The sequence below is a fragment of the Equus caballus genome, chromosome 4, assembly GCF_041296265.1.
Source record: "Equus caballus isolate H_3958 breed thoroughbred chromosome 4, TB-T2T, whole genome shotgun sequence".
Classification (NCBI taxonomy): Eukaryota; Metazoa; Chordata; class Mammalia; order Perissodactyla; family Equidae; genus Equus; species Equus caballus.
This window is the reverse complement of record NC_091687.1, coordinates 50913669-50938518: the sequence shown is the minus strand read 5'-3', so window position 1 is coordinate 50938518 and position 24850 is coordinate 50913669. Positions and strand designations below refer to the sequence as shown.

At 36.8% G+C, this 24850-nt stretch overlaps 1 protein-coding gene across 6 annotated transcripts in view; it reads left to right on the top strand.

The window, feature by feature from the left end:
• Positions 1–5863: 5863 nt before the first annotated feature.
• Positions 5864–24850, top strand: part of ETV1 (ETS variant transcription factor 1) — a 90340-nt gene continuing 71353 nt past the window's right edge. Inside the window, exons 1-6 of one of the 6 annotated variants that reach the window (XM_005609238.4) lie at positions 6756–7209; positions 7308–7504; positions 7637–7768; positions 8580–8667; positions 10096–10143; positions 19395–19448. In XM_005609238.4, the coding sequence (XP_005609295.1) occupies positions 7724–7768; positions 8580–8667; positions 10096–10143; positions 19395–19448 (235 nt within the window). In that variant the 5' untranslated portion in view covers positions 6756–7209; positions 7308–7504; positions 7637–7723. Of the gene's footprint in view, positions 6343–6755; positions 7210–7307; positions 7505–7636; positions 7769–7905; positions 7969–7993; positions 8103–8579; positions 8668–10095; positions 10144–10470; positions 10666–19394; positions 19449–24850 lie in introns of those variants that run through there. The other 5 variants (XM_003364807.5, XM_014739179.3, XM_070264564.1 and 2 more) reach the window with 5 other exon arrangements.

Sequence of the window (24850 nt, the reverse complement as noted above, 5' to 3'; positions counted from 1 at the left end):
ATATAGTAAGGAGATCTAAACTGCACGAAAACTGGTATGTTTTGTCCAGCATCAAGTCAGCCGACCACCAGAGACCAGGGAGAGGCGTCTGCTGTGTTAATCCCCCTACCCAGAGGGATAAGTATGGGAAACCAGGAATCGGCCTCTACATGGACGTGAAGCTAAAAATTGTTTTAAACATGGGCAGGAAGTCAGGTTGACCGTTCCCAAGTGTCAAGGACAGTCCTAAAAATCATCCAGAAGGTCATAGGGATAAATCTATGGCATCAGGCCAGGAGGACTGACCCACAGAGGAGAGACCTATTGTCTTGTGTTAGAGAAAAGCTTCAATGGACAAGAAAGGCAACTTTCGTGGAGTGTCAACTCTGTTAGGCAATTGAAATACATTAGCTCATTTCTTCCTCACAGCACTTTTGGAAAATAAGTTTTATCTCCATTCTACAGATGTGGAAACTGAGACTCAGAGAGATGAAGTAATTTGGCCTGTGGTGGAGCCAGCATTCAAATCCATGACTGTCTGATGCCAAATCCTCTTTCCACCACACTTTTTTTTTTCTATGACTGAGTTCAACACAGCAATTGATTAAAAAGAAGAAAATCAGGGAATTTCTTTCATAAGATATCTCAAGGGCATCTAGTACAACCCTTTCATTTAATAAATTAAAAGAAGAGAGAGAAAGAAAGGTCACATTGGTATAAGCTATGATTCTGAATTATATACTTCAGATACTTTGCTGTTGGTCAAATAAGTATCACATCCTTAAAAATCGCAAGAATGTTTTTCTGTGCTAAAAAAAATGAAATATACATAAAAGAAATATATTTAGCTCAGTGCAGCTTTTAATTTTCTTTTCAACAATAATTTTAAGAGTAAACTTTTATTTAAAAGCCATTTGTACTTGGGTAATCAGCCCTCTTCCATTGTCTGGTAATTTTTTATTTGTTTGTTTTCAGAACAGTCATCGCCCACAACATTGCTTAGGTTAATATTTGAAATGTGTTTATATTTGAAGAGGAAGGCAATTCTGAAGCATGCTATCCATTCACTGATTCATTCATCTAACAACAAGCCTTAAACACCTTCTATGCGCCAGTGGCTAGGAACACAATCATAATCAAGGTCCTGAGGAGTTTATGAGGTCCTGAGGAGGTCCTGAATGAAGGACAGTAATAAACATTTACACAGAATTTAGAATTTAGAATTATGGAAAAATGCCAACTTTGAGAGCCCCCAAGAAGGACTTTTCCTAATGCAACTTTGGGGTTCAAAACTGGGGAAAACAAACTATTTCCAGGAGGACCTCCAAGAGGAGGTACTTTGGGAAGCCAGTCTGGAAATAATATTCTTCCCAATGTCTAATACCCATAAAAGGTTAACGATATTGTTAGTGACCTGCTTTTTACATTTGAGGGAAGCACGGCAACCACACCTGCATCTCTCACTGTGATCCAGAAAACAGCTATAAGAGTAGAGACTGGTGAATTCTGCTGATGTTTTACTGTTCATTTTAAAGTTCCCAATGCCATATCTGCAATTCTAAGAGAAAGGCAAGTGGTCCTCTTTCTAAAGGAAGGTCAAGGATTTGTGTTTTGTTCCTTGCTTCTTAGTTATTCCAAACTTTATATATTCTCAAAAATTAAGACCCATGACTACCTGGATATATTACAGTCCTATAAATGAAAATTTCTGTAGTTCTTACAAGACTAACTTTAATTTGTTCATTCCTTTAATGGATTAAAAAATATGACTATGATGCATGCATTTTGGAACAAACTATTCCCAGTAGTAGAATAAAAATTTGATTATCTTTTAATTCACAACTACAATCAGATCTACTAGAGGTATATGTAACTACTAATAAAAGATGGCTGTGTATCCTTCTTTTTGATGACAAAAAAACAATATTTATAGGTAAGTAAAGCATCTATAAAAAGAAAAAATTATAGGTGTACGTTATATATTCTCCATGGGGGTGATATTGCCCCCAAGTGTTGAAAATTGGTTCTTGGAGGGATGGATGTTAGGTATTACAATGGTTTGTGACATAAAGAGATATGTAATATATCTGAGGTTTTAAAATTTAATGAGAGGAGGGCAATTAGGGAAAAAGATGGGAGAATGGCAATAAGGAAAAAAATGTCCCAAAAGGCTCCTTAGGGGGCATAATAAAAAATGTTGAGAAACACTGGTACATATGTATATATACATATATCTGTATGTGTGTATATACGCACATCTTTATGTACACTGTTTATTCTTTTGAACAAAAACAGGATACATGAAACTATATTCTGTGTCTTGCTTTTTTTACTTAACCTGCTATTTCACATGTAAATCAGGGTTGACATATGCAAATGCTTACAGGCACCAGGTGGATAACATAAACAAGAAAAGCAGGGATTGGGGAAGAGTGTAGACCATGGCAAAATTGAGAGCCATGCTCCTTTACAAAGGGTAAAATTATTCAGCTCCAACTGGTGATTGCCATGTGGGACTTTGGGCTCAGTGTTACTGTATTCTCCAATTTGTCAAGCAGTACTAGGAATCTGAATTTTAAATATTAACAGTGAATCTGCCATGAGGGTCAACATTATGCTAGTCAAGTAAAACATGTCCACAGTAGGACACATTGCAGGCCTCCCTTTGAACTTCTGGGAGAGGTCCAACGCACACTTCTCAAGAAAGAGTCAGAAAATGACTACAAGAAAATCTCCTGCAACAGCATTTCCAAGTGATGTGCTTCCTGGGTGCCAGCCCAGGCCTACTGAATCAGGACCTTTACAGTTCCACCTACAAATAGGAGTTTTTAAGAAGGAGCTCCTTACATGATCTAAAGTTTGAGAACCAAGGACATAACTTTTTAACATACTTTTTAACAGCTACATAACATAATGGAATGCCAAAGTGTGAAACTATCATACTTTGTTAAAATAATTCCCCTATTGGTGGATATTAAAGTTGCTTCTAAATTCTGCCCTCTATAAATAACTAATATATAAATAAATATATAAAAATATATATATTTATATGAATATAAACAAATAATAAATATCTAATAGAGATTGTACATTTTAGTGTCTATTAGGTAATGTAAACTTACTTAAAAGATTGCAGAAAGTCACATTCTAACCCGCAATATATGTGAGTGCCTTTATCCCAACACTGACATTCCTGGATATTAGAAAAGTTTTTCCAACTTGACGGGATAAAAATGTTCTTCATTTGTTAAAGCTATAATGTCCTGACTTTCAGCGTAGTGAAGAACTATTTTTATCCCATGTTTGTATTTCTTCTCCTTCTGGAGTTTGCAGATAGTCCCCAGCAGACAATGGCAAGCAAGGTGGACAGTGGGAGCTAACACCTTCTACACAGTGTCAGTTTCCTTGATACCCTGACCTTCTTCCTAAGCTCCGCCCTCCTCTCCAATCCCTGCTTCTCTTCCCACAGGGAGCCCCCTAAAACTACTGGTTATCTTTCAGCGTTCTGGAAGGCCTCTAAGTTTTCCTCTGGAATTGTATTCACCTGCTCATTTCCTTTGTCCATTTGCCTATTTAATACTCCATCTTTTTCTTGTCTATTTGATGTAGCTCTGTGCAAACTAGGCCACTCACAATTTACTTTACATAGCATTTTTTAAAAACAAATGATAAAGGTCACTATTTTACTTAATAATCAACCTAGTTGGAGCAAATTTTATTTAATTCTAATCATATTCACCATTTAAAACCAGCAGTATCCTTTTAGTTTGTTTCCTTTTTTTGCTGCTCTTAGAAATTTGCTTTATTTAACATCATGCATTTTCAGTAGAATGTTATAATAAGTAAACTGTAGAAAAGCCACTAATAAGTATTATTTTACTTTATTAAATAACAGCAAAGGAACCATAAACATTTAAATAGCTTTATATGCAAGTTAAAAACTTTCCAAACTCAGAAACGGATTTTTTTTTTTTTTTTTTTGGAAGGGAGGCTTTCTCTCAAGAGCTCTTATTTCAAAACCCAAATGGGATTTCAAAATACAAGTAAATAAATGTCAGAGCCTCTTGGCCTCCGCTCTGCCATTCTGTGCCTGAAATCCTGCCAAAATGAAATTTTCCATTCAAGAAGCACTGGCATTTACTAAGCTGATTTTTAAAAGACTCACTTTCAAAGGTAGTGGAAACTTTGTGCAACTTTTGATGTTCCTCCCTGGGGATGCATCAGCTGCCTCTGTAGACATTTTCCACAAGGGTAACATTTTCTGAACGACGAATTTTCAGCCCTTGCGATGTCTCCCGCCACTAGGTCTATTGGTTTTTCCCAGTGCCAAGCATAGAAGATAAACAGCAGCCAGACTAAAAGCTTGTGTCTCACGAAGCATCACGGCACAGAAAGGACAGAAGAGAGAATGGAGTCTGGTTCAATAGCTCACTTGCTAGGGGGACATATTTATCTCAAAATTTTATGCTGTTTCAACAAAACTGAGGTGTAGCAAGACTGTCCGCTTATTCACATAACATCAATTACTGTTAAGATCAAATAGTTAAAAGTTGAGTTCGTTTAAAGACTCCAAAACCGAAATATGGAGCCCCCGCAATACGTAGTAAAATTGGAGGCTTAGCGTGCCCTTTCGGTTTGCCAGTCCAGGGCTAGTGGGGACAGGGGGGTGCTTTTGGGGGCCTGTGAAAGTGTGATGACTTGGGAAATGGAAACTAAAACTGTCAGCCAGCGAAAACCTGCAATATTCCTGAAAGAAGCTTTAAAATGTTAACAAGAAACTGGGATCAATCCAAAGTAGAAATGAAAATTACAGAGTATTAAGTGAGAAAACTGAACTCCATCTACAATCGAACTGTTCGCACTTGTAAAATCAGTGACCTAAAACAGCAAGCAAAAGTTACTAGTCTGTCCTTAAGGCTTTCTCCCACTCTCCTGAATTCTCTTCCTTTCCTCTTTCGCAGCTTTTCTCGTATGCAGTGCACCCTACAATTATCCCCCTGTGAGCCTTCCTTTCATTTCGAACTTTTTTCTCTCCCTCTGGTTGTTGCTCCCAGACCCAAGGCTCCTTTTCCTCGTCTTCTAGTATTTGTTTAGGGACGGGACATAGAGGAGGTAGCGAGGCAGAAAAAAGTTTTGTGGTTTGGGAAACTTGGGCCTTTGTTGTGTCATTTCCCCTGCCCCTCCACGCCCCCAACCACGTGATCAAGAAAGCCGGAATTTTGTGAATGGAGCCGAAAGGTGGCTGCAGGGCGGGAGAGGCTCCGCCCCCTTCCCCAAACGGCCAATCTCCTAGCGGAGCGCTGCGGGGTCAGCAGTAAACAACAATGGGCTGGGAATACACGGTTCGTTATTGGCTGCGGCGAGAACCTCGCGGGGGCCTAACCCGAAGCTCCGCCCCCTCCCGGTTACCCTGGATACCCGTCAGGCTCCGGCTGCAGAGAAGGTCTTTGGAAACTGTTGCTCAGATTACAGGGGCTGGGTTATCCGGGGAGTGCTGTGCGGCGGGACACCCTTGTTATTGGGTTGCCGCCTGATTGCACCCTCAGAAAGTATCCAAAACCTCACAATCCTCGCCGCCAGGTCCAGGCTGCACTCGGAACCCCTCCCTGGCCAGGGTTAAAGTGCAGTTCCCGCTCAAAATGCTTGTAGGTGCGTGTGTTAGCACCAGCTACTCTGATTTACAAGTTTCAGGGAATGTACAGTGTGTGTCCTTGCTGTCCACAGTTATTGAGCGTTTCCCCAGTCATGTTTTTTTATACATTAAAAAAAATTGTTTTTGATACAGATCTTTCCCCTCCTCGTTCCTTACATGGATCCTGAACTGAGTGTTGTGCGTTCACACTCCTGCGTCTACATAACGTTCCATTTAAGGAAGGAAACTTTCAAACAGAAATCGAGAACTGCGGCACGTTTCCCAACGGGTGGAACAGCTGCCGGAAACGTCCTTTGGTCTCTAGCATTGGTCGTCACCAGTCAATTTCAACACCACTGAGTCCCTGGTCCCATCCCCGAGGCCTCCCATCCCCTGTTAAGCCGAGTCTTCTTAAGAGACTAGAGCTGCAAGCCCCATAGGAGGACAGGGCAAGTGCTTTCAGAGTTGCAGCCCTCACTTTTTAACGTCCTGGTCATTGTCCTTGAAACCCGAGCCCCGTCACCACTCGCCCCCAACTCCGGCTCTGGCTGTTTAAAAGCTGGAGAGGAAGTGAAAGCGTCAAGTACAGTAAGAGACACCCTCTACCTCCGTGTATACATAACAAAAGCTCGAGAAGCCTGCGGGTCCCTAGGATATCCGAGCCACTCCATTCCCTCCCTGCTCCTCCCCACCTCCACAGTGGACTGGAAGCACGTTGTCCCAGTGTACATGTGAGACAAATTTGATTTTGTTACTTTTCCTCACCTAAATCGCTCTGTAGTCCTCCGTTTTCCCTTCCAACGCAAACCCTCCTTACAAGGAATTCCTCTGCTTCTCCCAGGTGCTTCCCCCATGGATTTTTTATTTTACTGTCCCATGAAAGATAAGGTCTTGTTTTACTTGAGGATGGTCGTCAAAAAAAAATGTTTTTGATAAACCATAATGGTGGTGGTGGGTGTTGCAAAACGAGAAGAGAACTTGGGCCAAAAGGTCGTTGGGAACGAGGCAACAGAGCGAGGTGTGCCCCTTCGGTTAAAAGTAGGGGGGCTGCAGATCTTAAGGGAGGGGAGGAGGGGGAGTAAGGAGGCACAGGCTTAGTGGATCGCACTTCAGGGTATATACCTGAGCCGAGCAAAAGTGCTTTAGGAAATCAGCCCAGTAGTGACCAAACACACCAGTAAGGAGAACTGGCGACTCGATACACATGGCTTCAGAGTCCCCGGGCGCCTTAACAATAAGCAGCGGGTTGGGAAGGCAGTCGATTTCTTCCGTGGCGTTTGCAGGCTGTGGACCCTGCGCCAGCCGGTGGAGCACCCGCTTTGGGTAGAGGGGCGCGGAAGATCCAGGAGAAGGGGCAGCAAGCCGCCTGATTGACAGCCCGAAATCTGATCTTGTGAAAGAGACGCGGAGCCAATGGGAGGCAGCGATCCATCAGTTTGGATTGGAGGCCCCTGGAGGAGAAGTAGAGGAAAAACCACCGAATTGAGCTCTGTCAGAGGCGCTTTCGGCTTCCAAGGGGGAAGTGCTGGGCAATAATTAATGTTTTTATTAAATTTAGAGGGAATTTTTTGCAGCCGTTCGCCTAGCGTGGCCTTCAGGTGGGTCTTTCCAACAACTTTTTGTGTCTCTCCAGATAATTGCATGGTTGCGGGGTGCAAAAACTATCCTTATGAAAGAGGTGTCTCCGTCTCTTTAGTCCCGTTAGGTGCAAAGCAAGTCTCGTTGATCGCCATTGCTAGTTTTGCACACGTTTGCGAATCAGAGCTGCCCGGGGTACATCGACCGCGCAGGGAAACATCGAGAGTGTAAATAAATACATCGCCTCTTGTTCGGATTTTTGCTACTGCCGAAAATATGTAAATTGTGAACTCTCTTGGCTCTCTTTGGATCCAGGTGAAGGAGGCGGTGTAGGGAGGGTTATTTTTGTGAATGGGACCGTCGGAGGGTAATTAGCTATGCAAATTCAAGAGCTTCATTCATGAATTTTTTTTTTTTTAGCCTAAAAGCCATCTTGTTCCCCTCTAGGTTGATAGAAGTCCAGATCCCGAGGAAATCTCCAGCTAAATGCTCAAAATATAAAACACTGAGCTGGGATTTGCGAAGAGCGGCAGAATGGATGGATTTTATGACCAGCAAGTGCCTTACATGGTCACCAATGTGAGTGATCAGTTCGAAAGTTGCTGTTTATAAACTTGACTCCGACGGGGGGGTGGGGGGGGAGGGAGAGAATGAGAAGGGAGGGGGGCAAGGGGGTTGGGATTGCAGATACTTTATCTGCTTTGTTGCCACTGTAGGGCGACTCTGCTTCTAGAAGCCCAATCTTCAAAATGAGCTTACCTTTCAGTGATTTGGATAAGGCATAGTTTTGTTTTTAAGACCCCTTTTTCTGATTAAAGTGCCCAAGATGAGTGCAAGAGGAGATGGAGGGCAGCAGCAGCTGCTGCACTCAAAGTTTTTGGCTGGGTTTGTCTGCCACATTGAAAAGAATGAAGTTGAGACAAATGCTGACACTTTTTGTTTACATGGGCTGTTTTTGTTTCTTTATCTTTTTCTCTCATTTTCTCTCTTCTGTTTTTTATTTCACCACTCTCCTTTTGTTTTTGGGGGGGGGTTATCAGAGAATAAAATTCACTGTATTTTAATTTGATCACTAGCTTTGATCCAGCCTAAAAACGACTTTAAGTGCAATTGCTTAATGTTGTTTTGATGCTGAGATACCATGAGTATATGTCTGATAAATAGTAGTGTGTTATGATCGGCACTGGCAAGCAACTCTCCCTGGCTGTTGAGTTCTCAGCATAAGCTTTCACTGTCAAATAAAGGCAGAAAATGAATATTAGCGTTTATACTCTTGAGTTTGATTTTTCTATTTAGAGAGAGGGTTCAGTAGACTATGTGTGCATGTGTTTTTTGTGTGTGACATCTGAGGTTTACATTTTTCTAAAGGATTTTATCTTTCCCTTTGTAGAATCAGCGTGGGAGAAATTGTAACGAGAAACCAACAAATGTCAGGAAAAGAAAATTCATTAACAGAGATCTGGCTCATGATTCAGAAGGTGAGGTTTGATTTGGGGCTGAATACCCCCTCTTTACCTATACTCTCCACCCTCATAGAGAAGAGGAGCACTTCAGTCTTAGGTTAAAAATGATAAACTTTCAAATTACTGCATTTAAGTAAGACTTTTACTTGGAGCACTTAACATAACGTGATGATTTGCATTGGAGGATATTTTATGGCCCTGTCACAAACTAATGAAAGGAGGAAATAAAAACTTAACAGTTGACATCCTTCTTTTAATCATTCTTTTGTGTTTAAATACCCATGTCCATATGGCATATAACTAATCGCATACACTAAGGTAACAATTTAAAAATATCCAACACAGTGGAACAAATAAGCAGCTATGTACACTGCTTAATTTCTCCTTTCTACTTTATTAGAAGTTAAACAATATAAGTGATTGTTTGATTTCCCATCCCCCTGACACTAAAACCATATACTATTATCAAAATTTTCATGGATGATTTTGATGACTCCATTGTGAGATCATAATGTTTTGTTTACAGGCCTTAAAGTGTTCACTGAATCATAATTAAGGCCTAATTAGTAATTATAATACCTATTTGGGAAATTAAGTTGCAGATTCTTTTTATGAACTGTTGGTAGGAGGTCAATGTATTATAAATTATTCCAGCCATATGGGAACATTCACAATAAACTTAATATACTTAGATTTAATTATCAAAGCTCAGTTTGCCCTTTAGATTAGGTATATTGAATTCTGAAACTTCCTCAAATCTTCATACTTAACTGGATACCCCTCTCCCTCCCCGCTATGACAAAACACACAGTTTTGGACTTGATAAGAAACAGGTACCAGGGAATTATCTCTCTGACCTTTGTAAAGCTTTTGTCTACCTATAGTAGAAATTTTCCTCTAAAATCTTATATTTAAAAGCTGTCCCTTTTAGTTTGGAAGCATTGAACCTGAAAACATATAGTATTTGGAGAATTACACCATATCCTGTTACATCTTTTACATCAGATTCAGAAGATATATATAAAATATTTTCCGGTCTTTAAAATTTTTCCCCTACTACTATTTTAGCAAGAGTTGAATATATTTAAGAAAGATTTCCGTGGAAAGACACACCTTCACCTCAGCCTTTTTGTGAATCCTAGTGTATGTGTGTTTGGTGTCCTTGAGTTTATTTATTAAGGTATTTGTTAAAAGGGGGGAGAAAAAAGATAATGACTTTATTATTTAGTCGACTAAAAGAATTTCTTAAAGAAGTGTTGCTTAATAGCCATCAAAATGGGCAGGATCAGTGAGATATTTAAGTTATGAATCCTCTTTCTTTTTATGTTGACTCCCTCCCCAAATTAAATTGATATTTAATACCAATTTCATGACAAACATTTCCATTTAATGAAGCCTAAAGCTTTGCAAATCTTTTGTTTATGTCTTTGACTTGTTTTTTAGAACTCTTTCAAGATCTAAGTCAATTACAGGAAACATGGCTTGCAGAAGGTAAGGCAAAAAAAAAATTGCTTTAAAAGGAGGGGGAAAGCAACTCTAGAAGGGAAAAAAAAAGTCCTGAACTTGCTGTCTTAATGTTCAGCCCAATTAATTGAGCTCTAAAAGAGCCACCTCATGTGTCATGCATACATTAGAGCCGCTGATGAGTTTGTCTTTGGGGAATGTGGGGCTGCACTACCCAGTGTCATCACAAATTACCAGGAGAAATTGCTTCCAGCTCACAATCACATCTGCTTTTGGCAAGAACTAATGCACCAAGACTTCAAGTTCTAAGCCTCTGTTCAGATTTTAATTGCAATTGATCAGGTTTATATTATTGTACCTCGAGAGACCTCCTAGAGCCAGAACCCGGCTTGCTGTTTCCTTTAGAGCAGCGCATATCATTATTTGGTGTTCTGGTGGAGGACTTTTCTGATGGCAGAAATTAGTTTCTCTGGGTTCATCAGGACGGGATGCTTCAAGATTTAAGTGCAAGTGTCTTCTTTCCACCTTGTTCACAACACAGAACGTTAGGTGTGTATCCAATACTTAGGAAATCTGTGGCTTTAAAATAAATCTTTGGGGGCTTTGAGAATTTTAAAAATGTTTTTTATTTGTTACTGTTATGTGATGTTTGTTGAAATTGATTTTTGCTATTATGTCACTTGTTTTAGAATTTATTTACTACGGCAAGGAGACATTTAGAGGGCATTACTTTGATTTTTGATTACTATTTGATAAAATTTTGTGTTGCAATCTATTGTACCTTTTATTGTGTGAAACTTTATTTTGGAACAATGAGATATTGCTTCAGTACAGCTTTATACAGCTTGAGAACTGCCTAATGTTGAGAGATTTTTCTTCGCGTCCGTAGTTTGAAATTTTTCTTTTCTATTTGTCATAATAAATGTGAAATATTAATTTTATCCTGTGATGTGTTTTGTGGGAAACACAAAGAGAAAATTATAGATATTTAAGCACTAAGTATAACTGTGTTATTTCTGTCTTTATATTGTATGGGAAACATGCAATTTTTGGAACAGATTTTTAAGATGGTTAAAAGAAGAGAGAGGGTCTCTTTAAATGGAACCCAAGTGTGGCTATTCTACTTTGAGGCAGACTGCTGCATTTTATCGGTGGTCTTGCTTGCAGTTGATCAAGTTGCTGTTAGCATGTAAAATAAGTTTCTTTGTTTTGGTGATATTCTAGTTCTCCAAAGAGCTTTTGCAATCTTTATGAATCTTCAGTTAAATAGATTTCCTAGTAGCCCTTTGAAAGGGTGATTGTATTTGTATGTTAATGAAAGGTAAGTATTAATGAAAGTTTTTCTTACATTTAAAGGTCATTTTGCTTGTCTCTGTAAATGAAACTTATTGCAATAGATTACTTATTATTGCAACATAAGCCATGTATTCAAACGTAACTTTTTCAAGAAAAATTTGCACAGAGGTTCTTGCATTAACTTTCATCTGTTAGTTTTGCAAAGTTGAAGCTTGTGAGAACATTAAGGGAATTTATTCGCTTCTCCAAAATAACTCAAAATATCTATTTTAATTGTTCTGGAAGGTTTGTTGGTTCTTGAGATGTTTAAGTCTCATTGATTCCAAGTCAGTGCACTTGCTGGCAGATTTTGAATGTGCATAGCAACTCTGTTCCTGGAATTTTAAAATGTGGAATCTGTGACAGACTCTTACCATTTTATAATCAGTTTCAGCACAGTTTTTTACTTTTGACTTGTTTTGTTCCTTTGTCTCTTGGATAAGTGATTTGAATAATTTATCCCAGTCTATCTTTCAAAACTCTGCACTGAATATTCTTACCCATGATTATTAACATACCTGTAAATCAGTTCTGAAGATTCAACTTTATATAAAATAAACCTAGAAAATGACTGATGTATTTGGAGGAACATGGACTTTTACTTAGAAAAGAATTCATAAGCTTAAATAAGTTCAGGAATTAGTCCTCGGAGTGTCTTACTGAAGATGCAGGTGGGCTGCTACTTACAAACTATGGATAAGATTGCAATTTGGAACAATTTAAACGTTTTTCAAAATAACTTACATTAATTTATCCTACCATGATATAAACCAAAAGTTAATACAATTTTTTAAATCTAACAGTGAGAAGAGTTTTTGTTTTTTACTATTTGTTAATAGACTGCACATTTATTTTTATTTTTAGCAATTATATGTAATTATACTATTTGCATTAGCCTTTTGACTTGACTTATCCCACATCTTGAACAATATTAGCTAAGAAGAGATCTCAAAATTACACTAGTTTATTCGTAGCTAGATTTGTCCATTTATGTCATTCTGGACATCCAGAAATTAAAACACTGCCAAATTGGCAGACTACGAACCATTTACATATTTCTTTTCAAAGCGCTTTGTAGCCATGAAAGTGACCATGGAATTTTAAGGCATCTTGACCCTTTTAAAAAAGATCATTGGCAATTAGCCAAGTTTCTCCCATGAGTTAGAATCCCACTGGAAGTTAAACAGATCTAAAAATCTTATTAGACGTGAGAGTCAAGGTAGTTGTAAAGTGTCATGTAAAAATCGTGTTTTTAAAAAATTATCCAAGTCCCTAAATACTTGGAAAATGATACATCCTAGCATGTTTACTTTTTCCTGTAAGAATTTTTATAGATTAGACCCAAAGTGCAATGTAAGGATCAGTCATAGCTGAATTATTATGGATTATGAAATGTGTTTTATGTCAATGGAGAAATTGGGATAGGTAAGGCAGGACTATTTGAGGGCGGGGTGAGAACCGGTATTTTCAATTTGCTAAAGTCCTCTCTAAAAACATACTGCCGTTCTGCCCCAAAATTGCTTTCCAAACGAGGTTCAAAAATATATTTGTGAAGAATAGAACTTTATATTCGTATCACTTTCTGAGTACTAACACTGCAATTTAAAAGTTTTTAACATATATACCACAATTTAAAATAATCACTTTTCATTCTGAAGAAAATTGAAAAGGTAATGTTTTCAGTGACCACAGTAGCAGTTAAAAAAAATTAGAGAATGTGCCTATTTTAAATTTTGCCATAGCTACTTTATATTGTAATTTTACTATGTACAGTTCTTTATTGATTCTTTGTCTTTTGAATTAGATTGCTACTGACAGAAAGGCCATTTCAATTATTTGATCCCATGAAATAATGAGTTCAAATATCAATCCCATCATCATCGTGGTAACATCTTGTTCTTAACAATCTGTTTTAAGTGGGGCTTTAGTGAATGGTGTCCCAGAAATTCATAGTTAAAATGGACCCTTTAGCGTGGGGGGGACAGAAATAGAAGGATGTAAAATTGAGTTTAAAAAGGATTGCATTCTTCTAAAGATGCTTATTAAAGCTTACCTACCAACACAACTTAAAGAGAAATAAAAAATGTCATATGTATGTACTGTAAATATATAGCAGCTTTCGAACCTTATTTTGCATGTGGGTGTAGATGTTCTTGCTTTTCCCTTTCATCAGTAATACTAAGGAAAAAAGTCAACAGTGATTCCCTGCCATCGGGGTAAAATATTTTTCAGTGGTGGTGTAGCAGGGTTTCGTGCTGCCACCACACTTGAGTCAAAGTTTTATCTCCAAGAACAACCATTCTACACCAAAAGTTATTACCTCATGCAGATCAGGCTATTTTTTCTTTTGTTTTCTGTGACCTTCAAATAATAGTCAGGTTGACTTAAAAGTAGAGATATTGTATCTCCTCAATTCACTTCAGTGGCTGACACTAAATTTATATTAAAAATCATTTGTTATGATGTTCCTTAAATACTATAGGCTGTTGTCGCTCTCTGTACATAATGTCATCCACGATACACAATAGGCATAATGCACTCATTTTTATTTTTCAAAAATTATACTGTTTCTTTTTAAAATGGAACGTGAATTGGATGTGTGCTCCGAAATTTTTTTCTTTTTCATATGATGCAGTAAGGAATAAAGACTTTAAAAACTACACTATTTTATGTGGTTTACATAAAAAAGGAATTGAGAATTAAGCGTTAAATTACAGAAGTCCATACTATGTTTTAGAATTGAGCAAGAGTCATTTTGTAAGAGGGAAGGGAGGTCTATCACCCCTCTTTTTGCTGTGCCAGGAAATACTCTAAAATATGAAAGACTTCTTGTTTTGACTTGAATAAAAGATATGTAGAGTAAATGTATTATATTTTTAAATATTCATTGGAATTATATAAATGCCTTTTCATCTAGGGTCTATTTGCAAAATAGAAAAGTTTCTTCCAAATAAAATTTGAATTTGATGTAGCCTAGATACAGTTTTTCCAGAGGGTTCTAATCAATGTTACTGAAATATTGCTGAGCTTTTCTAGCTTAGTTGTAGTAAATGTGTAATTTCTTGACTTTCATAATGTACCTTTCTTCCCTTTGACCTGTGTACAATGTTGTAATTAAAATACCGCTAATAATAAAGTCAGACCTCTGTAGCATTGGGGCAAATATTTGGCTAGAAACAACAGTTCTGAGGTACTCTTAAGTTTTCAAGTCACTATATGGATCAGTTTAGAGTTAGGAATTGAAGCTGATTTGAGACCAAAGACGACTAAAACTTACTGTTTTCTTTCTTTCAGAGCATAGAGAAAGGATGTCTTTATCAAGTATTAAAGATGTTTCTGTCATGAGGAAATAGGCCCTTTTTTTTGTATGTTTAAATATGTTTATACTTCTGCATTAATTAATGCTTATACACTGGTACAATCGTTTTAATGTTAAAAGCGGATGTGGTATAAAACTAGGCTTAGTGGCCTCATGATTATTTTGTTCCATGGCCTGAAGCTTCGTTTCAGGATTAAACAGAATACCACTGTGCGAAGGTTGATTTTCTTGTTGTTTTACTTTTATTTAAAATAAAATTTAAATGTCTTCAGAGAAGCTTGTTTCTAACCCTGTGATTCAAAGTGAAATGCCACAAAGTTCAGCAATAATCTATTATAATCCTAGGAAAAAGAAAATTTGAATAACAGGCAAGAAAAATAAGGCTTTTCTTTAATGGTTTGTCCTCTTTCTTCCTTCATTCCTTCCTTCCTCCATCCATTCTTCCATCCTCCCATCCTTGTTTCTTTCCCCTCTTCCTTTTTCCTTCCTTCCTTTCTTGGTTTTGTACATTCAAGTTTCTGTAACAAGTTCCTATAAAGCAGGATGGCTTAAACATATATAAATATATGTGGATTTAATTTTGTAAACTTGTCATTTATTTAAATGTGGACGTTAATGGATCTGAGCTGTATTTGAGATAGAGCAATAAAATCGGTGTGTTTATATTGTAAGTTCAAGTTGACTTGCTTTAGCTCTCTGGAAGGGTGTGACATGAAAAGATTGCGGTTGGGCCACATGGCTCATGCTGGACTGTGTTTTTGTGAATGGAGGCAGAACTCCAGTTCTGCCTGCTTGTCTGGAGGAATTGCTGAGGAGATCAGCTGTCTCATTCACGGGCAGAAAGAATGACTCATACATCTTCCGCCTTGTTTGGCTCCAGGTCATTGTTACAGTGGATAGAACTGGTTTTAATTAAATATTAACCCCTTTTATACTTGACATTTGTTTCATTTGTAGTTTTTCTACTTTTTTCCTAGCTTTAAAGGAAAACTCAACAGGCGCCTAGTTTGTAAGAAAAAGGGGCTTTTAACTTGCCTGCAGCCAACCTTGGAAAATATTTAAACACCCACCTTTTCTTAAGTAATAATTATTATTTTATTTGAAAGTTTAAAAGAAGCATAGAATAAAGGCAAACTCTATTTAAAAATTGCCCACCTCCCAGGAAATGTGAGTTAAGAAAGTATATTAAAATTGAAAATGAGGGTTAGTGATTCTGTGATGTCCACATCATTATTAGTATTTTCATGAGTTTTTCTCATGATATGGATTGCTATGTAGTAAAAAGAAAGAGAGGAGAGAAAAACAACTTTGGATAATAATCTAGGTGAAGCAGATAGCTGAGAGTGCAGATGCTGGCCTTTTAAAGCTGAAGTCCTGAGACTTGATGGCAACTTGTCTATTAATGTGCAATGAACTGATAGAGGCGCTCCAGCCATTACCAATAAAATCCGCATGCTTAATCTTCTTGAAAGCCTTTTATTGGTCTTTGGGTATATACTTTCTCTCCTTCTCCTTTCTTACTCTTCCTTCCCCTTCCTCTTTAATTACGTAGTGTGGGGAAACATTTTCATTCCCCAAAGGTGATTATTCCAAGCATAGTTTATAATAGACAGCAGTAAAAAAGCGTTTTTTTTAGGTTGGCCTCTATTGTTAATTTTCCACTTTGGAGTTGGTATGGCTTGCCACAAATTTGCAGGCAGCTGCAGTTTGCTACTTCACAGAATTCCCGGGACTTGAGGGAAAAAAGGAAATCTCTGAACCGAGTGTGGCAATACTGTGTCATATTTTCCTTGCCCAGATCCAACTTGTGTTTTTCGTTAACTGCTTTCCTTTTACTCTAACTTGAAATGAGAAGTAGACTTAAGCCTTTGTCTATTTAAGTAGCATGCTGCTTCATTTGGTCTATTCAGTTTCTTAAGATTAGCTTCTGTGAAAATGTGAGTCATATGTTTTTTGTTAAAATTCTGTAATATGTTCAGGCATAAGTGTGAAGTATTTATTCAGTATGTTAAGGAGTTAGAACAGAAATAGCAATTCTTATCCTTATTCTTTTTTACAAATTGTGAGTATGCAGCTAATTTGTGTATATTTGTGAGGTATAATTTCTGGTTTCCTCTGCTTCTAAAGTTTTGCCCTTTTTTCCACACGTAGCCCAACACACGTTTCTTATCCATCAGTGATTTTTATGCCTTCCCTGCAGTGAGTGATGCGTATCATGGAGTTACAACTTTGTCTTATGAGAGTAAGAAAAAAAAAAGTCTGATCTTTAGGACATTCATACCAGCATATTTAGTTACAAATATATTTTTGTTACTCACCAGCTATTTTTAACTGTTCCTGTAAAGAGGTATTACATTTTTATTAAATTCTTGTAAATGCCAGCTTTTTAAAAGCATAGTAATTGCTGTGCTTGATAATTTTGAATCTCAATAGTTATATCTGTTTAGCCGTTAATTTAGAAGGAAAACCAAAACATGTGGATATGATGGAAAAAACGTGTAGGATTTGAGTGTCTATGTTATTTATTAAAAACATTTTTGTAATTTTTTTTGGTATGAAGATTTATTTTAACGGGTACTCCTCCACTTAATAATTTGTGAGTCTGTGAGAAAAATCAAGCTGACTGCAATGGCAAAAAAGGTGTTTTTAGCTAAGAGAATGCTAATGTACAAATTTTAGCTATTACTTTTATTAGTCTCCAATATAATTCATTGAAAGTAAAGATTTTAAACTTACTTTGTAATGATTGAAGTAGTTTTTTGTGTGTGAATTGAAAAAAAAATGGGTGGGTGGTGGAGGTTTGGAAAGAAGAAAATAAGTAACATTTCTTGAGTATCCGGCATTGTGTTTAGATTATTTCATTTAATGCTCACAAAAAGCCTGCATTATCACCATTAAACAGATGAGTAAATGGAGTTCAAAGAGTGTAAATAATGTTACACAGTTTACACAGCTTCTATGTCATAGAACTATGATCTGAAGTTTGCATGACTTTAGTTACCCATGATAGCTAGTATCAGATGTTAGTGGACTATGGAGGGAAAAAAAAAACTCTTCTTCTGGTATAGGCTGATCAAATAGACATCAGTTATAATTTGGAAAAAAAGTTCTTAATTTCTTTGCTTTCATTTGGTGCCAGAGAATGGAATTTGTCTCTAATAAGTTTTAGTATTGGTATACTGAATAAAGTTGTTAGAATGAATGTCAAACTGCATATCTTTTGGTAATAGGCAAGATTATCATTAGTTCTGCTGTTCATAATAGAACATAAACTTTATTCAGCCCAAAATTTCTATTTTTAAAAATACTGTTAAATAAACCGATTAAAAGAAACTTTTATATGTTTCTTGTTTATATGTTCTATATGTTGTATTCCTTTTATATATGGAATTTTTAGTATAGAATTTCTTTTTATGTAGAATTGTTCTTAACTCATTCAGTTACCAGCCCAACACTTTTTCAATAGAGACTGATTATTTTAATAAGCATCTCCCATACAGAATAGACTCTTTTTTAAAAAATTAATTGACATTTGTTTTAATATGACTTGATTAGATAAAAAGTTTCAGTATTAGATAATACTAATAAAGTAATACTAGCTAATTAGATCATAGCTAACGTTAATTAGGATGATAATACACTGTATTTTTACCAAATTAAAAGTAACCTAACTTCTATGTTATATAGTTTGTATGTGTGTGAGTGCATGTTTGTGTGTGCGTGTAGAAACTTATTTTCGTAATATTCTGTCAATTCGAAATAGGTTATTTTGATGTCTCAATCAACCACGATGAAAATATTCTAGAAGTGAAAAAGCGTACTTGTGTTTTGATTGCTGCCAAATGCATTAAGTCCTGGCTGTTCAGTATTTTTTTCCTTTACTAAAAATAGGGAAGTCCTCTGACATTAGGACTGATGAAATAGTGACATTCTTTTTGTTAGTGCTGAATAGTCACTAGGAAAATATTTTGCATGAAAAAATGGAGTTTATTTTTATCATTTATTATTTTTATCATGACCATAATCAATGAAACATAATATTTTATTAAATGACCAAAATCAATGTCAATGCTTTCATTTAAAAAATTTTGTCACATATTTTGGCCAAATGCAGGGCAAACATTCTTAATTATGGTAGTCTAATTTGTAATAGACTGAACATACCAAAAGCAGACATTTCTAAAAAGCAGAAGGATGTGTGTGGTAGCTTGCATCATTTGAAAGAATTGTGTCAATTTAAATGGGCTGCTTAAGCATTGGCAGTGGGTCAATTGGAATACCTTTTAGTCTATTCTTGCAAAAAGTAACACTACAGCTAATAGAAATCCCATAGCTTCTTTTATTTTGCATGTCTCTTTTATTTTCACCTGGCAGGTGAAATTCAGAGGGACTACAACTGCCACCGTTATATTTCTGACATATATGTTTTCTAGTTGACATCAGTGATGGCTTCTGTTTTCCCCCCTAAGTACTCTGTCAATACCATTTTAAATAGGAGCTCATTGGCAAATAATAATAGGTTTGATCTTAGCCTAAAAAGATCTGACTTGAAAGATCTTACTTGACATTCCTTATGCCTTGGCAGTTTCTCTCTTAATTTTTTTTCAATTTTTTTTTTCTTCAGCTCAGGTACCTGACAATGATGAGCAGTTTGTGCCAGACTATCAGGCTGAAAGTTGTAAGTATAGTATGACTCATCGCTTGATTTTCCTTTGTCTTTCTGATTTCCTTCTTTCCTTCTTTCTCTTTGGTTTGTTCCACTTCCAGTGTCTGTTCTTGCATTGTGTCCGTGCCTCTTTAGCTCACAATCATGAGGTGATTTTATTTGTCAGGTTGTGACATCAGCAGAATCCCTGATGATCTGAGCAGGGCTCTAAATAGTAGCTAAGGAAAACTGAGTTGATTAAAAGGTAGTCTTGTTCTCTGTATTTGGTTAATTTCCTTGGAGAAGAAACAGTGTGTGATCCATGATCATGCAAGTGTTTGTTCCAGTTTTTCAGTATGTTCACAAGGAAAAGTCTGGGTGCTGATGGGAGACAGTTAGTAGTTAAAATCCCTAGGAGATTATTTATTGTGTAACAAAAATTCTGCACCAAGCATTCATTGGCTTATATTATTTTACTTTCATGAACTTTCACCTGCTTTGATTTAATTCTTAGCCTCGTTTTCTGCTTCCTGGTTGCAGTAACACAAATGGAAGTAGCCATTGGCTTCTCTTAGAATCCCTTCAGTATTTCTTTCCCTGAGCCTTGCTCCAGGGCCTGCTGTCAGAGAATGCGTGAGGAGTGATTCATGGGCTACTTGCCCTCCTGTAATTGCAGAGTGAGCATTTTGCCTGTACAAACACGGTTGCCTCGGGGTTTTTTCTGATATTTATGCTTTACCATTCTACCAGCTAACTGCATCTATTGACCTGAGGTGTGAATAGTAAAGAAAAAGGTATAAATACCATCTTGATTGTGAAACTGGCCTAATACATTTTTGTTCTCTTAGCACCATTGAAAGCTCTAACTTGTTTCATTTTTCCAGACCATTGACATTTTCACAGGAGACAATATCAACAGCAACAAGAGATATTTAATATCTTACAACTTACCAAACCCCTATTTTCACACCCAATATCATAAATCTAATACAAATACCTATGTTACTTCACGTAACAGATGTTTGTGAGCAATGTTTTTAAGTTTTATGTTTGGTATCTTAAATTTCCCAGGTGTCAAGGGTTGTAAGAAGTTTCTTCCAGATTCTCTCCCATGTTACATGTTTTTGTTTAGCTTCACTAAAAAAATTTTTTAAATTGTGGTAAAATATATGCAACAGAAAATGTACCATTTTAACCTTTTTTTCCTCCCCAAATCTCCAATACGTAGTTGTAAGTCCTTGTAGTTCTTCTATGTGGCCTGTGGCCACAGCATGGTTTGATGAGTGGTGTGTAGGTCTGCACCCAGGATCCAAACAGATGAACCTTGGGCCGCCGAAGCAGAGCGCACAAACTTAACCACTATGCTTTCGGGCCAGCCCTAATTTTTTAACCATTTTTAAGTGTGCAATTCAGTGTCACTTATGTTGTTGTGCAAACATCAACACTATCCATCTCTAGAACTGTCTCATCATCACATACTGACACTTACTAACAATGCCTCCCCACTTCCCATTGCCCCAGCCGCTGGTAACTGCTCTTCTCTCCGTTTGATTTTTGATCTGAAAAGAGAAATTTGTGTGCTGTTTGATGTCTGAATATTATTATTAGATATATTTCAAGAAACTTATTCAGCAATGGTATAGACCTTATTTAGAGACTCTTAGAAACTCCTAGAAGGATGATAGCTAGGATGCTGGCTAAGGAAGGCCTTTGCTTCTTTGTTAAAATGTGGCAAGAGAATGGTCACATTTCCAACCTCCCTTCCTGTGGAGCATTTGAGTTCTTTCTAAAAGCTAAACCTGTCATCTGAGCTGGAGAATAGTCTCATTGAATCATTTTACATCTGAAGAAACTGGTAATGATTCCAGTACTATCCCAAATGCTGAGTAAAATAACTACCTAAAGGTAATTTTTTACTCCTTTTCTTATTTGACCTCTTTTCAGTTTTTTGTATTCTTGACTATTTCTTCTTCTTGAACTCTCTTCTCTTGCTCCACAGTGGTATCATTTTTTCCTTTCTATTTGTACTCCTTTGATTACTCCTTCTCACTCCACTCATCTTCCTTTCTTCTCTTTTCTGAGTTTCTGTCCCCAAATCTTTCCTCTGGTTTTACACATACCATGCCAGCATGTCCCTTAGAACTTTCTGTGATGATGGAAATAATGTATATCTGTACCATTCGATACTGTAGCCACTAACCACGCTGGTCATTGAGCACTTGAAATGTGGCTAATGGGACTAAAGAAATGCATTTTTAATTATCATGGCTTTAAATTTGATAGACACGTGGGTATTGACTACTGTAGTGGTCAGCACAGTTCTGTGTAGCTATGTCTCCTACGTTTTTATCTCTAGCCTGGGTCTCCACTCTGCCCGTGTCTACTGGACATCTTCACCTGATCCACCACTGGGATCTTTGTGTGAATTAGAAAAATGCGACACCTCTGGATTCACCCCCTCAGCCCTCAGCTGAGTGTTGGTATAAAACACCGTGTACACAGGAACCACGATCTTCAATGTGATGCTGTACAGACAATTCACACTCAGCAAGGCCAATGTTGAAATCATTATTTTTCCTAACCAACATCTCTCTTTTAATTCTGTTGCCTTTCTAGGTTGATGGCCTTACCATCCAAGCTGAAAAACTTTGATGTCTTTTCAATCCCTCCCAGTTCTTTACCATTAACCTCCAATTGCTTATCAAGTTGTTGATTCTGCTTTTCAAAAATAGCCTAATTTCATGGCCTCTATTCCATCTCTGTTTTGCTTACCCTACTTCACACCCTGTTCTGCCTTGACTGAACCTATGAATCAGCCTTTAGATGGGTGTTCTTGCCTTCTATTTTTTCTCCTTCCAGTCCACTCTCTGCGATGGCATTAACACACAGCCATCTGATCTCGTTAATTTTCTCTTTAAACTTCCTACAGGACAAAGTCCTAATTCTTTAGCTGTGTAGAACATTGTTCTATACCTCGGCCTTCACTACTGTTTCAGTTTTAACTCTTGCCATCCCAGCACACTGTTCCTCCCCACTCTCTGAGAGTGAGCCCTTCTAATATTTTCAGTTCTCCAAACAGCAAGTTGTTTTATGCTTCTTTGCCTTTGTGTGTGCTCCTTTTGCTTTAAAACTTTTTACTTTTGCTTTGCAATCTGGTGCATTCCCTACTCCAGACTCAGCTTAAACTTCCCCACATTGTAATCTCTCTTGACCTTTTCTTTGCCATGTTTACCCTGCAGAGTTAGACTCTATAGCATCTTGTATCTTGTTTTATATTATAATATTTTAGATGCATGTTGATAAAACTGTGAACGTCTTGAGGATTAGGAGCATGTCACATTCAGTATGCCTTGCATGTTGTAAAAGCACAATAAGAAAAACTGTCATAATCATGATCAGCTTCTTAGTGCATATTTTCTCCTAAGTATTTTCAAAGTCCTAATTCCTGTCTTAAGGTAGAAACATATGATCATGTCTTAAAGTGATATATATAGTCTCATTCTGGAAAAACATGCTGAAACCATGAACGTTTAACCAAACATTTTCAGAATGCTGAAATTTTATTTTACTTCAGTTAGTGAATATTTACAGTTTAACAAATATGGCTCTGGGACTCGTGAATAAAACACCTCATTATAAAGGAAATCTATAAAAAAAAGGTAAAAATAACTCTGAAATAGTCTAATAAAAAGAAAGTGAAGGTGTGCTTTATTTCACGTTTTCACTGACAGAAAAGACTATTGTTCAGATAATGGTGACCAGCTAATTTCAGTCTTCGTTGAGGATGAAACAAGAGGGAAATGATTTTAAAAAGAGGGAGCATAAAATTAGAGCATAGGGACTAAATTCTGAGGAGGATTTCTAGATGGGGAAGGTTATCGTATATTGGAAATGAAAGTTATATTATCTCTTCAACGCCTTTTACAAATGTTTGATTCCTAGTGGGGCAGAGGGATCCTACGCCAGGAATAGAAATAAAGTCTATCCCTGTTGTGTGGCCCGTCTATAAATTCTATGGGTTAGTTTTTCAGACGTGAATAATCAGATTTCCTTACATTCTTCAATCAAATAAAATGCTTCTGTTTTTGCTTTTAGTGCTTTAGCCCTTTGTAAATGTAGGTTAGGAGAATGAATAGCAAAATTCTGCTCAACACTGGATTACAGAACATACGTTTGACTGTAACATGTAAACATATACATAGAAGAGATGTGAACAAAGCATTCAAAAATTGTGAAAAATGAAATTAAACCGTAACACTTGGGTACTCTCTACAAATATTCCTGAGCATTCTTTATTTTTAATTTACAAAATATTTCAATTGGAGATCTGGAATCTAATGATGTTACACTGTGGCTTGCCAACTTTTGACGGATGCTGACTTTTGAGGCACGAATAAGGCATTAACAACAAATGAAAACAAATAAACAGAAAACTCCCTACAAACTCATCCTAGGAAATGAATGAAGGCTAAGAGAAACAATGACATGGCTCTAACAAATTCTTTATTTCTTAGACACAAATCTTCTCAGAACTCAAGATACTTGCTGAAAAAAAAAAAAAGGAAAGAATTACTTTAGGATACATATGCTTCAGTCCAGAGGAAGTAGAATTACATCTCTTCAGAAAAGACAATTTGAAGAGAATTTGGAACATAGATGAAACTTATCTTTCCAAAGTAGATCTGAATTTGTATATAAACTGAATTTTTGTAAAGCAGGTGTTTTAAATTTTTATTCAATAATCTTAAATCCTAAACTTTAAATTTAGTTATATCACTAATTTTTAAAAAATCGACCACCTCTCATTTCTTCACTATAAAGTTAAAGTGATTTTTCTAAGAAATTTGTTTCATTTGGTTACATGAGTTCCTTTCACTGTTTCCTCTATGGTGACTCACAGGATAGCTGATGTTCACATTTACATTTCACCGTCTCCCAGAACATTCCCAGGGGGATAGTCAGGGTATGCAAAATTCCCAGCAGGATAGATCCTTGTAACGCTGCTCCTTTCTCTTACACTCCAGAAAGAACAATGGAATGCAGGACAATTAGGATGATGTCATTAAAAGAATAATAACCTGGACTCTTCTGATATATTTATGAAAGTAAATATAAAAAGTTTGCAAATTTCTAGACTTTAACTGAAATTTGTGATACAATACTAGTGATCCATCTGAAAATAATCAAGACAGGCTGGTGTGGGGGGACTCTACTGTTTAAAACTACTGTTATGTGGGTGACACTTTGTTCAAGTAAATAAAAGTCATAGCTATGCTTCGTTTTCTTAAGAATCATTCTGTAAAAGAATAGCAGTTTGGGTCTCTTTTTTGTGCAGCGAAGTGGGGGAACATCCCTTAACAGATTACTGTTACAAATATGCTTCTTAGAAAACTGAAGTCAGATAGGTCTATGCAGACTTTGACTGAGTAATTTCT